This window comes from Octodon degus, unplaced genomic scaffold (genome assembly GCF_000260255.1).
Source record: "Octodon degus isolate 3935 unplaced genomic scaffold, OctDeg1.0 scaffold00097, whole genome shotgun sequence".
Classification (NCBI taxonomy): domain Eukaryota; kingdom Metazoa; phylum Chordata; class Mammalia; order Rodentia; family Octodontidae; genus Octodon; species Octodon degus.
Window position 1 is genome coordinate 3,117,140 of NW_004524673.1, and position 17,606 is coordinate 3,134,745.

Genomic DNA, 17,606 nt, shown 5'->3' on the forward strand with positions numbered 1-17,606 from the left:
AGAGGAAGAGGAGGAAGAAGAAGAAGAAGAAGAAGAAGAGGAAGAGGAAGAGGAAGAGGAAGAGGAAGAGGAAGAGGAAGAGGAAGAGGAAGAAGTTAAAGACATGTTGGCTGGCAAATTGAAGTGAGTGGGGTTATCCTATGATGTATGAAAATGAGAGACATAAGATGATTTCACAAAATAGATACTCCTTCTGAGTGGGACGCTGCTCTGAGGGCAAATAAAGTCAAGGCAAATGAATGACTTTAGACTTGGCAAGTGGAAAGCTCCTAGTGATTTTGATAAGAACAGTTTGGTTTACTTTTTCTACTGCAATAATTTGGAGACTATTCTATGATAAGAATGGAAGGCAAAAAAGAGGTGACAGTGAATTTAATGAACTTTTATAAAGTACTCTTGTATAGGAAAATGAAAAGGAAAAGAAAGCTAAAGGATTTTTTATCACTGTTACAGTTTTGTAGCAATGATAAAAATAGTGCCACTCAAACCAATCATTTCACATAGTATATATGCGTTAAAACATCACACTGTACCCTGTAATACACATAATTATTACAGCTATTTATAATTAAAAGATGAAACCTTATAACATAGTTATATGTTATGAGTAATATTTTGAAAATAAATATTTTGAAACAAAACATAAGAGTATATGACAAAGCGAAATGGTGCATGACTACACTTAAAGAAAGAATGTCATGTAATCTGAGTACTTACAGATGAGATACATATAAGTCTATTACCATTCTGGTTCCTAAAGAATTACTAGCTAAGTGTTACTTTCTGTTTTACCAACAAAGTATTTTACCAATGAAGTGACTGAGAACAAAACAATAGAATTTTATACAGAGGGGATTGAAAACAGTTACTTTCCAGAATTGAATGATGAGACTACAAAGGAATTAGTTGACTTACATTTGAGTGTGGGTAAGAACCTGGCATCAGCGCTGCATCGCTTCAGGAGATAAAAAGACACTGAAAGCTTGATTTGGTCTGTGCACTCTCTGGCTTTTGCACATCTCTGTGTGCTTCACTCTGAGGCATACGCAGAGATTATCTAGTCCAACTGCCCATACTGTGGGTGCAGCAGTCAGGGCTCAGGTGTGGAACGAGTAAAGTAAAAGATTGTTTTCTACCTTTCTTTGGTGGAGGGAAGCCAATGAAATGATGGTCAGTGGCTACCACAAAGTAGTCTACAACGTGAATGGCAGAATTATCCTGTTCTGTAGAACCTAAATGTTTTTCCTCTGAAGTGTTACATTAATGCATTATGTTAACTCGAAATAAGGAAGCAAACTAGAAATGATTATGGATTTTATTTTTCATAGTATTAAACTTGGATTATTTTACCTAAATACAGCCTTAAAACTTTTTTGTTGTATGTTTTTTAAGACAGGGATTGCTGTGTAGTTGGCACTATTACTAAAGGAAAATTCAAAATATGTTTTCTTTGAAACTTAGTTTTGTATAATTTTACCCAGACAGAGCAAAGACAATAGATTAATAGTAATCATATTTTCTGTTCCTAATACTTTGACCTTTACCAAATAAATATCTTTCCAAAAACTGAAATGGCAGTTGGCATGTAGTACATCACTTCCAACTTTGAAAAGTTTCTAACATACCTTGTATTTATGTAAATTATTTCATTTCATATAAAATCAGGGTGCTTTAGAAAATAGATTGATTTGAAGGTAAAATTTTGACACCTTATTCTCTGAAAAAAAAGACAATAATGTACTTCAGATTTAAAATGCAGACTAGGCAGGTAAACTGAATTCCATCCTTATTAAGGAATATTTTACATCACTTTTGCATTGTCTTTGGAAAATCACATAGAGAATTTGCTCTAATAATCCACCACTAATACGATACAAGTGTGTCACAGTGTGGTGGTGGTATAAGAACAGAGATTATACTCAATCTTAGGTAAAAATTCATAGATTAGGTAAAACTTCAAATTTTCTTAGGAAACAATTCTTATTTATTTACATTCATCACATTCAAACATTAGATTACAAGAATGTTATTCCTTTAGACACATGAACTAAAAACAAGTAAGACTATGACAAATTGCTCTTCTTATCCATTCTGATAGACTATTTTCATTCTTAAGCACAGATTAATTTGTTTCACTAAAGTTCTATTATGTCAGCTTCTGAAAAGTACAGGTGGCAAAACATAACCCAAAATAGAAACATGGGTTTAGTTTTCTGATGGACATGATGAGAGAGAAAAAAAATGATTAAAGAGTACCTTGCACAGTTAAGATGACGAGAAGGAGAATAGCATTCATTTTCAGAGTTTCATTCAAATGTTCCCAGTTATGAAGACATTGGGTCTAATAACTAAATGCAAAACTGATGGGGACAATCTGTACTTGTAAATAAATAACAGTTTTCATACTAATAAAATCAGATCTCAAACTCTATGCAAAGGAATAAACAAAAGCATTGATGAAACTCAGTTTGATTACTGGGTTATCTAATTCAGTTTTCGTCTGCTCCACTGTTTCAAAACCACAGGTTTAGATGGTAGGTAAAAACATAGTACTTAACTTTCACTGCTTTAAAGTAGACCATTAAACAAATTCAGATCTAAAGTGATTTATTGCAGATTAATCAAAATGCATGTGTACTAGCACTAAGTTTTAAAACAGCTTTCCTATTAGACTATTTATATCCTTATGCTAAAAAAGCTTGTTAATTTTCCTACCACTGAATTTAAAGCCAAGAAAATGCCACATACTAAAATAAATCAGTCATTTTGAAATCTATAGTTTGAATCTCTGCACTGAAACACTAAAATAAACTATGACACATGTGTTTACTTTAGTATTCTGTAATAAATGTGAGCTTTAATTACAAATTGCCCTTGCCACAGGTTTCTGAGTTTCTTATTGCCTACATGATATCTAAATTAGTCTGCACATAAAAATTTATAACTCTTTTATGCTTTCGTGTTCGGATGGCACCCATAATTGCTGGAGGATAAAACATTCTATGTGAGATGAGACATCACACACTAAAGCCTGTTACTAATGTTAAACTTAACATTTCGTTGTAACACATTCAATCTTCAGTAAAACTGTTTGTTGATAATAAAATTCAAATAACTCAATATTGTGTGAAAGCATTACACATTTCTTACGTCAGGTTGCCCTCAGTGAGAACAGAATAAATCTGATGTGCTGAAAAGTATTATTAACAGTTTCAATCTTTAAGTAATTCATGAATCTTGATACATCTTGGCATTTAATCAACACTATCACAACAATCTAAAACATACATGTAATTTCACATGCACAATAAGTATTTTACCTTATATTGTCATGCTTTTGTTTCATTATAATTTTCTGTGTATGTCATAACAAACTAAAGAATATATCAGCTAAAGCAATTTCCAGAGAACGCCAATATATGCCTTTCTCTGAAGTACTTGGTACTAGTTAGTATCTGATTACCTTCATAAGTTTCACCACAGTAAATAATAAAATGGGAGAAACCAAATATCAGATTAAACTTAATTTCACAAGAACTTTTTGTAGCAGATAATTGTAAAGTTTCAGGAGCTAGTTGAAATACATAACTAATAATTTAAATTTGTGCTTATTAAAAGAGGCTTTTAATATTGATATAGGCAAAAGATATTAACTAAAGATATAAAAACAGAACCCAGAATTATAACATTGATTCTACTTTTATTTTCGATTTGAAAAAGCTTATAGATTGGTACATTACTCAATATGATTGAGAAAAAATGTTTGTTTTCTAATAATGCATTTGTTAATCTAAAACTATGGACATTGATATAAGAGGGTACTTATACTTCAAGAGTCTGGGCATTGCAGCTGTTTGACTTTCCTAACAGTTCAGTCACACTCTGAACCTTCCACACTGCCCCCAGAGATGACTGGTGACCTTCGGGTGCTTTTTTGGGACAGCATCTCAATGTGGACTTGAACTCACTGAGAGACTGGCCTTGAACTCAGGGAAATCCTCCTGCTTAGCCTCCCAAGTAGTGTTGGGTGTACAGGAGTATACTATCAAAGCACAAGGGCCTGAGTTCAATCCCCAGTTCTACCAAAAAATTAAAAAAAGAAAAAAGAAAAAAAAAAGGAGCATACCATCACTCCAGGAAAACACACACACACACATACACACACACACACACACACACACACACACACACACACACACACACATCTATACATATCTATATATGGAAGGGTTTTAAATTTTCAATTAAATGTGGTTGCTTTATTTTTTAAAAAATCTACTATCAGATGTAGACTGTTACTTTTTTACATTAAATATTATGTTTTACTGAAAATGAAGGTGAGTTTTATGTTTTTTAAAATCTAATGTAAGTTTTTAATATTTTTATTTCAAATTTCATTGAGCCCAAAGTATGTTATGATATTGTAATGTTAAAACAGCCTTCCACTTATGTGATCAGACCAACTGATCCATACTCTATTGAAAATAAATTGCGCTATAAAATTATCACTTAATTTATCTGAAATTACAGTTGAACAATTTTTAGAATCTGCATTAGATCCCTTTTTAAAAGTAGACAGATTACATATCTTATGATATATATATATATATATATATATATATATATATACACATATACATATATGTATATATGTCATGTTGTATTATATATATGCATATGTGACATACTTAACCATATATAATGTGTATGTAGACAAGTTATGTTAGTCAGTTTTGCATCATTGTCACAAAATACTTGAGAAAGAAAACTTAAGAGAGGAAATGTCTTTTGTGGTTTCTGGATTCTGAGGTTTCAGTTGATGTTTCACAGATTTGCTCTGGGTGCTTGGTGAAGCAGATCTTTCCAATGGAGAGTGTGTGTTGGAACACAGGAGCACATTTCATTAGAAACAAGAATCAAGGAAAGAGAGAAGGGTAGGAACAAAATATCCTTCTCAAAGGCACAGTCCCAGAGTCCTACTTCCTCTAGCTGTGCTCCACCTCCCAGTCTCTGTGACCTCCGCAAAACACCATTACCTGGGGCCGAACTTTCAAGACAAGAGCTGTTAGCATATGTTTAACATCCAACCATACCATGTAGATAGAACAGTATGTGTACAGATACATATGGTGTACATGTATACTTTTTCATTGACAATATGTTCTATACCTGAAAATGACTTATAAATATTTTATAATTCAAGTATATTTTCTTGGTTTAAAATTCCAAAATAGAATTTTCTATAAAACTAAAATGTTTCAAACATTTCCATACGTACACAGAAATGGGCCAGTTTTGAACCAGAGTAGTTCCCATAATATTTTATTTTCCCCATAATATACTTTTAAAATTTATTTATTTATTTACCTACATATTAAAGGGTCTCCCTATGCAGCTAAGACTCACAGAGATCCTTCTGTCTTGGTTTCCCTAGCACTGAGATTACAGGCATGTGCCACCATACACAGTTTCAGTGGCCTGTTCAGTGCAGAGCCAGCAAGGCATGCAGCACTGGGGATTGAGTTGAGTCCTCGCACTTTTGAGGCAGGTACTTAAGACCACCAAGCCACCTTCCTAACCTTCCCCATAATATTTGAAAAATAATCACATTTTGTGCAATGATTGACATGTAGTTCAGGAATCCAGTGACCAAAAGAGGAGAAGTACACTGCTTATGAACATTTGAAGAGTGATTCTAGCATGAATCTCTGATCCTATCACAAAAAGAGGTAATTATAGAAAAGAAAGCCTGCTGTACTTGAAAAGAGCATTGTGGTGACATTTACAATGATTCAATCTTTATGTTTTTCATATCACTGATAAATGAAAGCTGGATTGCATATATTGTTATAAGATTAATGAAGAGATAATTGATATGTCCATCATCACATGAGTTAATCTATATTTAACTGGTAATGTGAAAAAGGGGAGTCTATGAAACAATTGATCATTTTCATTGAAAGGCATTATTTATCTTACAGTAATTTTGTCTTTTTTTAAAAGAAATGTATTTCATTGTTACAGGGTCGCACTGTGCAGCTCAGACTCACGGTGATCCTCCTGCTTTCAGCACCCCAGCTCTGACATTACAGGCATGTGCCACTATGCCTGGACTCTGGCCAGCTCAATCTGCTCTAGGTGCTAGGATTGAACCGTGGTCCCTGCACTTGCCTAAGTTTGCCTAAGCATGTGCTTTCGCCTGCTGAGCTATCTCACCAGCTCCAATTTTATCAATTTTGCGCTGACTACTGGTTACAACACACATATTAATTTTCCCATAGTCCTCATGGAAAGCAGAGATGGATGCATCTTATCAAATGTTTTATTTCCTTTGCTTTGATGTCTACTTATTATTGCTGCTCTTTTTCACAGTCAACTCTGTTGAATATTTCTCCAGAATTTAAATTATTGATAAGGAAATAACTAGGATTACATATTATACTTAGCTTTTGTTTTGTGAAAAAACCAAATAATTGAAAGCATTTCTAATTGTTTAAAATAGTCTATGAATTTGAATGAAAATAATAAATAAGCAAGAAAAGGAAGTAGGAATCAGCTGATAATATGGCAATGATGACTGTAGAATAACAGAGTAATATTAAATATGAAAATTGTTAAAATTGCCAATTGTTCCTTCAATACTTTTACATAATATATCTTAATTCTTATTTATGTTATATATAAATTCTTAATTCTCTCTCTCTCTGTCTCTCTCTTTTTTTTTTTTTTTTTTTTGGTGATACTGGGGATTGAATGCAGGAATGCTCTTATTCTACTGAGCTATCTCCCCAGCTCCTAAGCTCTTAATTCTTTCTCTCTCTCTCTCTCTTTCTCTCTCCATATATATATGTTGTTTGGAAATACCGCTGCATATTTTTGCTGCAGTAATCTTATATAAAGAGTAGATAACTACGTAGCCAGTAGTAATTCTTACCAAACTCTTATTACCACTGTAACAATGTAGATTTACTTCATTTCTAGAGATTTGATACTTTCACTATGTTTTAGTTCTCAGAGACGAATAAATATTACTCTAGAAGTCTGAGCTAATTTGAGTTAGTCTCTATGTAATATCTATCTATATCTATAAAATTTCTTATATATTATTTGACTTTAAAAATATTGCATGGTATTCTTTTTCAACATATGTGCATTTCCAAGGAAATTGGTAATATTAGATTTCATATTTATAGAAACGTAATTTAAAATCTCAACATTTTCTATACTATTATGCAATATTGGACTTTCATATTAGATGTACTTATAGTTGCTCCAGTTGATTGCATTATTCATTATTAAATTCTATTGGAAATATTTAGTTCATTGATATCTGCTAGATTTGGCTTCTTTGTTAATTTTCAAAGGAAGTATATGTTTAGTTAAAGAATGAAGTAGAGCTAAATACCATGCTTATACTCAATAAGATACTCTTTCAAGTTCAACAGCTTTCACAAATATTTTTCAATATTCTGCTATATATTTAAGATATAAACCACACTATTGTTTTATTTAAACACTTTTTCAAGTTCTTTTTTATTTTCCACTAATAATACCTCTTAGAATGAGTATAAATTATATTTTGGGAAGAATTTTTTAGTAACTACATTGTATTATGCTATAATCTTCAAGCTTAGAATTCTAATTTTCTATGGGAGTTAAGTCTATTTTTATGTATTTGTAAACTTTTGTTCATAAAAAAATCAGGAACAGGAAGTAAGGTGCAATTTTGTTTTAGATCATCTTCTTACTGGCTAAATAAAGAGTGCTTAGCAAAATTGAATTCATTATTGGACCAAGTGAAAGCCTTACTTTCCTGTCAACACATATTTTCTCTTCAGGAACATGTGTCATCCAAGTGACAGCAAGTGACGCAGATGACCCTGCTACAGGCAATAATGCTCGTCTCCTCTACAACTTAGTACAAGGCCAACCATATTTTTCTGTTGAACCAACAACAGGTATTTGTGAATAGCATAAAATTCAAATCAACCTCATTTTATTTTATTTTATTTATTTATTTGCGAAACTGGGGATTGAACTCAGGCCCTTGCACTTGCAAGGCAAGAGTTTATTTTACTGTGCTATCTCCCCAGCCCTCAATCTCATTTTAAACCATGCAAATATCAGCAAAAATTATCTGCATAGAAACATGTTGTACATTGAAACTAAATATTAGCTAAATTAACGGGTGTGCAATACACATCTGTAATTCCAGCCCTCAGTAGGATCTTTGGGTGTTGGAAGCCAGCTTTGGCTACACTGTGAGTACAAGCCCAGCCTTTACCCAGAGCAAAACCCTTTCTCAACAAAACAAAACAAAACAAAACAAAACCCCCTCAAAAGATTATAGATTGCTTCATCTTTAAAATACTAAGTCTTAGCCTGGATTGGTGGACCATGCCTGTAATTCCAGCCGAATGGGAGGCTGAGGCAAGAGGATGGGAAATTGTTACCCAACTGGGTAAATTAGTGATTTAGTAGTGGGAATGTCTTGGGTTCACTCCAGGTCAGTGGGCAAAAATGAAATGCAGATACACTAGGATTTAATTTTTCACACAATCCTGGTTGAGAAAGGCTATGTGCTACGCATTAGAAATAGACTGGATATTTAGAGGCTTAATATTGCAACTTATATTTATTTTTTTAGTATTGCAACTTTTAAAATCATATTAACTAAGAAAGCAAAAGAAAGCATAAAGCTTCTTCTCTTGCAACTTATAACCAGTAAACATGTATACTAGTAAATGCATACTTTTACCATGTAATTTAAAAGTGGAACAAAAAAGATGCAATGAGAGCAAGACAAGGAATACAACTTATGTTTGTGTGGTCATGGCAGAGCACAGTGAAACCAGAAAGCTGTTCTGAACCTGCACCCCAGGGGAAGAGAAAGTGGACAGGCCTCCCAGGATCTGGAGGAAATGTACTAAAACTCTGAGGAAAGAAAGAGTTAAAAAATATAGGACTATGTGGATGGCAATTTAGACAATATTTGAGGAATGGCCTACCAGCGTTCTTAGTGCTGCATTGAGAAATCTGGACTCTGGGTAGAGTTGATGTAGTAGGCATTATTGCTATTGTTCTCCAGGTCAGTGTCTCAATATGAGGTGGCTCAACACACAGAAAAAGAATGACTATATCGGGGAATTATTAAGAGAGTAAAAAGGAAGATGTTATGCTTAATAATAAAGCAATAATTAAAATTTTATTATATTTTAAAGGAATCATAAGAATATCTTCCAAAATGGATAGAGAACTACAAGATGAGTACTGGATAATTATTCAAGCCAAAGACATGATTGGGCAGCATGGAGCACTGTCTGGAACAGCAAGTGTATTAATAAAGCTTTTAGATATTAACGACAATAAACCTATATTTAAAGACAGTAAGTAGACAACACTGAATTTTCATTATAATGTACAAATGAGTATTTTGAACACATGCAAATTTTAGAGTTTGCATTCTAAAACTACTGTATTCAAGAAAGATTTTCCTAAATTAAATCTTCCAACTAATCCAAGATATAATTAAAACTATGAAAGTCAAATACAAACAAAGTGATATTATACAGTGTTCTATTGATGTTCTAACAAGTTGCCACACATTCCTTGGCTTCCAGTGAGCCATTGCATTAAGAAAGCTTGGTGTGGGTCTGTCTCATCTATGATCAAGTTATCTGCAAGGATTGTGTTATTTTCAGAAGCTCTAGGGCAGGAAAGAAAGAAGATAAAAATAATTGAGATGCATAAATATGCATATATATGTTATTGCATTTATATACATATCTATTCAGCCATACCATGATTTTCTAGTTGTTGGCCATTGATATATAGGAATAAAGCTGTCTTTTGATTGCTTTTTGTTCTCCTTCTTTCTTCATCACCTTACCCATTCCTCAAAGTCAAGTTAAATCATGGCAATCTGATGGCTCAAGTGAAGTTTTATTTTCACTGATCTCCTTCTAGTGTAATAGTCAATGTATAATCAAAGGAAGCTGGCACCATGTAAATTTGTCTTCACATTCTGGGTTTGCCATTAATTAGATGTGGATACTTGAGAGGAACTGCCACTGTACAGACACATCCACAAGCACAAGAGTCTAATGAATGTAGACACTGTTCTGATCAGATTAGTCAATTCTTTCCATGCTAGGATTGTCTAATCTCCTGGCTACTCAAGAAAAAAGTTCTGCACTATACAAAGATGTTTTTGTCAACAACTAACAGAGATCCTTTCAGACTATTGTGGACCTAAAAATCCCTATCCCTTATTATTTTTAGTGTATCTTTCTATGTTTAAATACATGAATATCACTGTGTTACAATTGTCTATTTTGTTCAACACAGTAAGGTGCTGTACATATTTGTAGCTTGGAAGCTTAATAATGTAGGTGGGGGCCAGCGAGATAGCTCAGTAGACTGAAGCACCTGTTCAGGCAAGCTTAAGCATGTGCTGGGACCATAGTTCCATCCTTGGTACCACATGCGCCAGACCTGCCCCAAGGTTGGGCTGAGCCTGTCAGAGTCCTAGTATAGTGGCACACGCCTGTAATCCCAGTGCTGTGGTAACTGAAAGCAGAAGGATCACCATGAGTCCGAGCTGTGTAGTGAGACCCTACAACAACTAAATACATTAAAAAGCAATGTAGATAGTGTATAATCAAGGTGCATAAGGATACTCTATATTTGCACAGGATCAAAAGCATCTTAACACACATTTCTCAAAACATAGACCCACTGTTGAGAAATACATGACTATATTACAGATTCAAAATTTTGTTTCTTCTGTATTTTAAAAAAAAGTTTTGTTTGAAATTTAGATATTGATTTATGCCCAAACTTAAGCTTGTGTTTGTGATACAGGCCAAGGGCAGTAGCTTAAAACTTCAGCTACATTTGTCAAAATGTGTGAGGAATATTTCTCTCTCTGCATCATAAATTTAACTTCCTAAAGTATATGACTTCTAAAGGAGAAAAATGACTAATTAAAGCTAAAAGAGAAGGACATTATAAATATTTGGTATGTGATTTATAGAAAGAATAGTAGTTTGATACATTGAAGAAGTCCAGTCCAAGGGCCAGAAAGGTAATGCAGTGGACCAAGCACCTGCTTTGGTAAGTGCAGAGACTACCGTTTGATCCCCAGCACCGCATGCTGTGCAGGCCCCACCCCAGGGCATGCTGAGCCAGCCAAAGAAACCAGGCATAGTGGCACATGCCTGTAGTACCAGTGCCGGGAAGGCTGAAACAGGAGGACCACTGCGAGTCCGAGATGTGAATGCTGCTTCCATGAAACTCTCACTTTCTCATTAGATTTTTCTTTTCATTTATTCTCTCATCATTTTATTTGCAAGTTCTAATTCATCTCTATATATTTTAAACTTTAGAGTATGAGTGGCTCAAGTGGGCCATATTTCTCAGCTTATTACACTTGCTTCTTGGTCTTATCCACTCCGGTGGCTGTAGAAATGATCTCTAGGATGAAAGCTTCCAAATTTATAACTCCATTCAGAATTATCTCATGAACTCCACCAATGCACATCTAACTTCTTAAACATAATCCTCATTATCATATCAAGAAAATTTAATATTCACAATATTTTATTGATCCTCTGGTCTTATCTTCCTTCTCAAAGCCTTGTCTTCCTATAGATTTTTCCGTGTAAGTCACTAACAAATCAGGTTTCATTCTTTTAAACTGATATGTTGTTTGTTCAATACAATCACCACTGTATGAAAAGATTTAATAATACAATTCCTATTGCACCATCTGTATCCAAGTCAAACCTAATTACTTATCCTACCTGAATTTCTGTTCAGTTCTACAGATTTCCTCATAATTTCTGATTTTCTGTATTTGAGCAAACACACACACACACACACACACACACACACACACACCACTCGATACGAGAGTAGAAAATAATTTTATTAGAAGCTCACAAGTCTTTTCTTGCTTTCCCTTTCTCTTTCTCAGTCAAAACATCCTGTCCTCTGAAGAGCTCCTTGCACTCTGGTCTTATCCACTTGGGTGGTTGTAGAAATGATCTCTAGGATGAAAGCTTCCAAACTTATAGCTCCATTCAGAATTATCTCATGAACTCCACCAATGCACATCTAACTGATTCTACATTAAAAAATATCTGAAAACTGCTAACTATACCACCACCATTTCTGCTCATTTGGAAAGTGCTACCACCTGAATTTGGGCCTAATAGTGCAGTACTCATTCATTTAGTTTCTCTGCCTGTGCCATCACTCTACTTTATATCAGTACAGCTTGATTTTTTTTAAAAAGTCTTTATTTGTTTAGTATGGTGTCTCACTACTCAGCTCAGATTCATAGTGATGCTCCTGTCTCAGTGTCCAAAGCACTGGGGGGGGGGGATCACAGGCATGTGCCATCACATCTGGTTGAGGGGCTGGGACAGCACATAATACTGTGAATCGAACATAGGCCTTTGGGCTTGCCAGACAGGGACTTAGACCACCGAGCTATCTTTCCAGCTCAATACAGCCTTATTGATAGTGTAAACATGAACTCAGACACTGTCATGTCATTGTCTTCCCACCTCAGTCAAGAAAACGTCAAAAATTTCAGTGAAACCTAATCACTGCTAACCTTGCTATGTTCTGTCACCCTTCAGTCTTGTCTATGACCTCTTGATACATTGTCTATCTTTTGCTGTCCAAAAGGCCAATACCAGGCAAATGCACTCCTCACTGCATTTGCAAAACAATTGATTTCTACTTTTTTATTTTTCTGAAATTTAATTCTTGAGATGTTCATTCCTTTATTTCAACTTCTATTCAACAATTCAGGTGCACAATGGGTCATTTTCTACGTTATATAAATCTAAGCATCTGAGCATAATTTTGCCTTGTGCATTCCAATATCTTATTTCATGTGTTTTATTTTAACATGTAAGCAGATTTAGGTATCTGTGTAAATGCTCTTTCTTGTTACTGTAAGAGAAACAGGAAAAGAATCATGTGAATAAATTATGCTTTTTGTGCATGCATATATATATATATATATATATATATATATTCTGTTTTGTTTTTGTTTGGTTTATTGAAATAGGGTCTCTATATTGCTAAGGTTAGCCTAGAAATCACTATGTGGCTGTCTTACTTACTTTTTTCTCACTGCTAAAACAAAATAGCCAACATTCAGTGTTCAAGGAGAAAAAGTTTTATTTAGCTTTCCATTTGTGGAGGTTTCAGGGTAGGGTGGTGTGGCAGAGGGCAACCTTTCATGGCAGGAAAGATAGCAAAGTAACAAGAGGGAAAAGGAAGAGAAAGCCTCTTTTCCTTCTTTTAGTTGCATGTATGTTTAGAACTCACACTCCTAATCCCTGCATGAAAAATGAACCAGTCAGAAACACTAGATTCAGCTCTCTCCAAAGAGCCCACTTCCCATGGCTTCATGAGGTACTGGTGCCTCACCATGTCTGGCTTTTTAAAACACATTTTCAACACACATGTTTTCACTGATTTTTGAATATCTGAAAATCTGCACATACTAATTGATTTTTGAAGGATCTATTTTGGATGTTTCTAATTTTGAAAGCTAACACCATTAGTATAAGCTCAACAAAGCTAAAATGTAAGACATCTACTTTTATGTTTGCAAAAGTGCCATTGTTTTCTCCAATTATTGGATATTTTTATTGTACACAAGCGAAAATTATTTTTGTTTTCTGCAAGGAAAAACAGTGCACAATTAAATTATTATTTGCATTCTCATATATTGCTCAGAAAAATATCAGCAAGAGTAATATTTTTACAATTTTTAATAACAGGAAACTCTCCTTAGGCAGGTGCCGGGACTGAGGTAGGATCCCCAGGGAGCTGTGCTGGCACCACCTCTGGGGCATGCTGAGATGGTGATTGAGACTGGGTGTGGTGGTGGGCACCTGTAAACCCAGAACTTGGTAGGCTGAAAACAGGAGGAACACTAGGGGTCTGATCTGTGTAGTGAGACCCTGCAGGTCCTGTACTAAAATACATTTAAAAGGAAACAAACAGTGAACTCTCAAAATATATTTTGTCAATATTGCATGCTTCTAAAGCAACCAATGATTTCTTTTAATAATTTCATTATATCTGATTTGTTCAATTTAGGAAACAATCTTTAGAATATTGACATTCATCATTATTTCTTTTTTTCATAACAAATTACAGATAAGTAATTTGAGAATGGTAGAATTCATTATTTGTGTTTTATTTATGCTACTTATAGAAAAATAGTTCAATAATTGGTGGATATATTCATGTATTTTATTATATTTAGTTTCATTTTTATTTTTTTGGCAGAACCAGGGATTGAACTCAGACCCTTGCATTTGCCAGGGAAGTGCTTATTCCACTGAGCCATCTCCTCCACCCCTATTCATGTATTTTAAATGTGTTTGCTATTGAGTTGAGCCAGCAAACTCTGATATAGAGAAAAGAATAAAGATATGAAAGACAAAGAATATTTTTGTTGGGGGCCAAGGGACATCACTGTGATGGAATGAGGCCCTGCACAGACTGAAACACCAGAATTGATTGAAGAACAACAAAGGGATCGAGTCCTGCTGAGTGCAGATATTTGTTTTACGTAGCTAAGCAAGCAATCAAGGAATGCTGACCATTTGGCTAAATAATTATATTTTATCAGATTGTCCCTTTGATTGCTTCTTTGTTTTCTTTGTTTGATCTGACTCTGCATGAATTGGCAAAACATCTTGTCTTCAGGATATTACAAATCCTTGCAATGAGCAGTCTTCTGAATCCCCAATCCAGCAGAGCAGACATAGATCCAGTGGGTGTCTCAAGGGACTCCCCAGTTTATCATCACTTTCTCACTACTAAATCATTTGTGTCACTTTGGCTGCAACACTTTTTATCTCTTACATCCATATATTAATAGTTTTTTGTCACTTTCTCTTTTACCTTCACATTGTGGGTAATGTAACTCAAGCACACAACCTCAAATTCAGACAATTTTAAAGCTCAGTGATTTGTCTTCAGTTTTTCACAGCTTTAATCTACACTTAAATTCATCAACAACTTCTCACATCAGGGAATATTCAAGTAAATTGAAACTCTTCATCAAATTTCACAATAGATGGTAGAAAGATACAATAGATGGTAGAAAGATACAATACAGTAACAGCCAATCAAGAGAGTTTAAGAAGATCTGTGTACAAATGGAAACTTAGAGTTATATGTTCTGCTTTTAAGATCATCTAAGATATTTTAAAAACAAAGGTACTCAGGAAATTAAGAAAATGTTCCTTGCTTCGAAAGTGAAATCAGTGAACAGGTAAAAAACCCATACGCTGAAAGATATATTGAGATTTAGAACAAGAAACTGAAATGGCAGGTATAGATTTTCCTACAGATTATAAAGAATGAAAGCCATAGCTGGAAATTTCATATGTTAGAGTTTTTATGGAAAACATCTTAATTTTTTTTCTCTAAAGGTTTTTATCGTCTAACTGTCTCTGAATCTGCACCTGCTGGGACAACTGTAGGAGTAATTATAGCATATGATAATGACATAGGAAAAAATGCAGAAATGGATTACCTCATTGAAGATGATTCTCAAACATTTGACATCATTACCAATAATGAAACCCAAGAAGGAATTGTTATATTAAAAAAGGTAAATAGATTAAAACTATTTGCTTTGCACAACAGTGTGAAATCAAACTAAAAGTATGCATAGTTATTTTGTGTACTTGGTAGATTTTTGCTCCATTAAGTAATTGAAAGGAAATTCTGTGATATGGTTTAGGGAGAAAATAAGTTTAGAGATAAAATATTTTAATAGAGTTTCTTGAAAGGTGAAGAAATGTTAAAGAAAAAAATTCAAATAAAAAACATTTCCATTAAAAGATCATATATACCAGAAAATTAATTTCCAATTACAGAAGATATTTATAGCTACAAAAGTATAAATTTATTTATTTATTTATTTATTTATTTAGTCCAGCTCAGCTCACCCTGGGAATAGGGTTGGCACAGCATGTGTTTCCAGGGATCAAACAAAGGTCCCTGCACTTGTCTAAGCAGGAGCTTTAGACTACTGAATTACCTCACTGGACCTAAAGGTATAAATTAAAACCTAAATGAGAACAGGAAGATTTTTGTAAAGGAAAAGATGGTCAGACCTTGGGATAGAGATGGGGTAAAGGATGGGGATGGGATAAAAAGGATTAAAATATATTATGAACATGGACCAGCTTTTCATGATGAGTGTAATCACTATGCACTGCAAACACAAAAGAAACAATGAAAATATAGTTATTTCATGCAACTTGATGAATAGAGGCTTGTAATCAGTTGCAAATAATATTTATGCCAGCATAGTGATAATATCAAAAGAATTTATGTACGTAGAGCACAAAATCAAACTAAAAATAAAGGACAATTAAGCAAGGAAAGGTTTGTTTTCCCCTATTGTAATGTTTCAGGTTACTAAGGTAATGTGTTCTACGCATACTGTTTTCTTTGCAGGAAGTGGATTTTGAGCAGCAGAACCACTATGGCATTAGGGCTAAAGTTAGAAACCGCCACGTAGAGGAGAAGCTCATGACTTACCACATGGAAACTTCCACCACTTACATTAGGGTCCAAGTGGAAGATGTTGATGAGCCTCCTGTTTTTCTCAGCCCCTATTATGTATTTGAAAGTTTTGAAGGAACCCCACATGGCTCACACATAGGCATAGTGTCTGCCACAGATCCAGACCAAAGGAAATCACCTATCAGGTAAGGCTTTGTGTGTAGAGACTTCAGCTCTGTATTGCTAAATGAATGAACATCAATCAGCATGGAAATAAAGTTTCATGTATAATTCATATATATTTATTTGTATGATACTTAATATGATTGCAATAATTTAAACAAAAATGCTAAAATAGAGTCACTGGTGGTTAATATGCATTAAAATAAGTAATTGAAAGCATGTGCCAGAAATAATCACTAATTAAAAGCCTATAAAATTGACATTCCCTAATTATCATACAATATGAAAATTAAGATCAGAATAAAATCAATGCTGATCATGATGGTGCTTAATTAATTACTGTTTAATGTAGGTCAGTAGTATAAATTTTGAAAGAGTGAAAAAGAGTCAAAGTGATGTAAGTACAGTAAAAATAAATATGTTCAAAAGTGTTTCAGAAATTGAAAAGATATTCCTTGTTTATGGATATGAAGAACCAACACCATGAAAATAGTCATACTCCCAAAATACAAATTCAGTGCAATCCAAATTAAAACACCATTAGTATACCTCAGAGATCTAGTGAAAATACACCTAAAATTCATCTGAAACAAGAAGAGACCTAGAATAGCAAAAGCAATCCTGAGAAACAAACAAACAAACAAAAAAAAAATGGCATGAGACATCACAGTCCTTGACTTGCAAGTATACTAAAATGTTGCTGTGATAAAATCAGCATAAAAATGGAAAAATAGAACAGACTAAGGGCAATGGAGCAGATTATAAGATGCAGATGCAATTACAAACACATTATTTTTTACAAAGGAGCCAAACATGTTCACTGGAAGAAAGAACTTCTTTAATTGTTGGTGCTGGAAAAGCTGCTT

The 17,606-nt window shown here is 34.0% G+C and overlaps 1 protein-coding gene across 2 annotated transcripts in view; it reads left to right on the top strand.

Annotated features, from left to right (window-relative positions):
* The window catches only part of Cdh19 (cadherin 19), a 104,745-nt gene that overhangs the window by 38,425 nt on the left and 48,714 nt on the right, over nt 1-17,606 (top strand). For both annotated transcript variants that reach the window (XM_023723123.1, XM_004638271.2), the window contains 4 exons: nt 7,839-7,958; nt 9,222-9,386; nt 15,474-15,655; nt 16,510-16,763. In XM_023723123.1, coding sequence (XP_023578891.1) covers nt 7,839-7,958; nt 9,222-9,386; nt 15,474-15,655; nt 16,510-16,763 — 721 coding nt within the window. The remainder of the gene's footprint in view (nt 1-7,838; nt 7,959-9,221; nt 9,387-15,473; nt 15,656-16,509; nt 16,764-17,606) is intronic.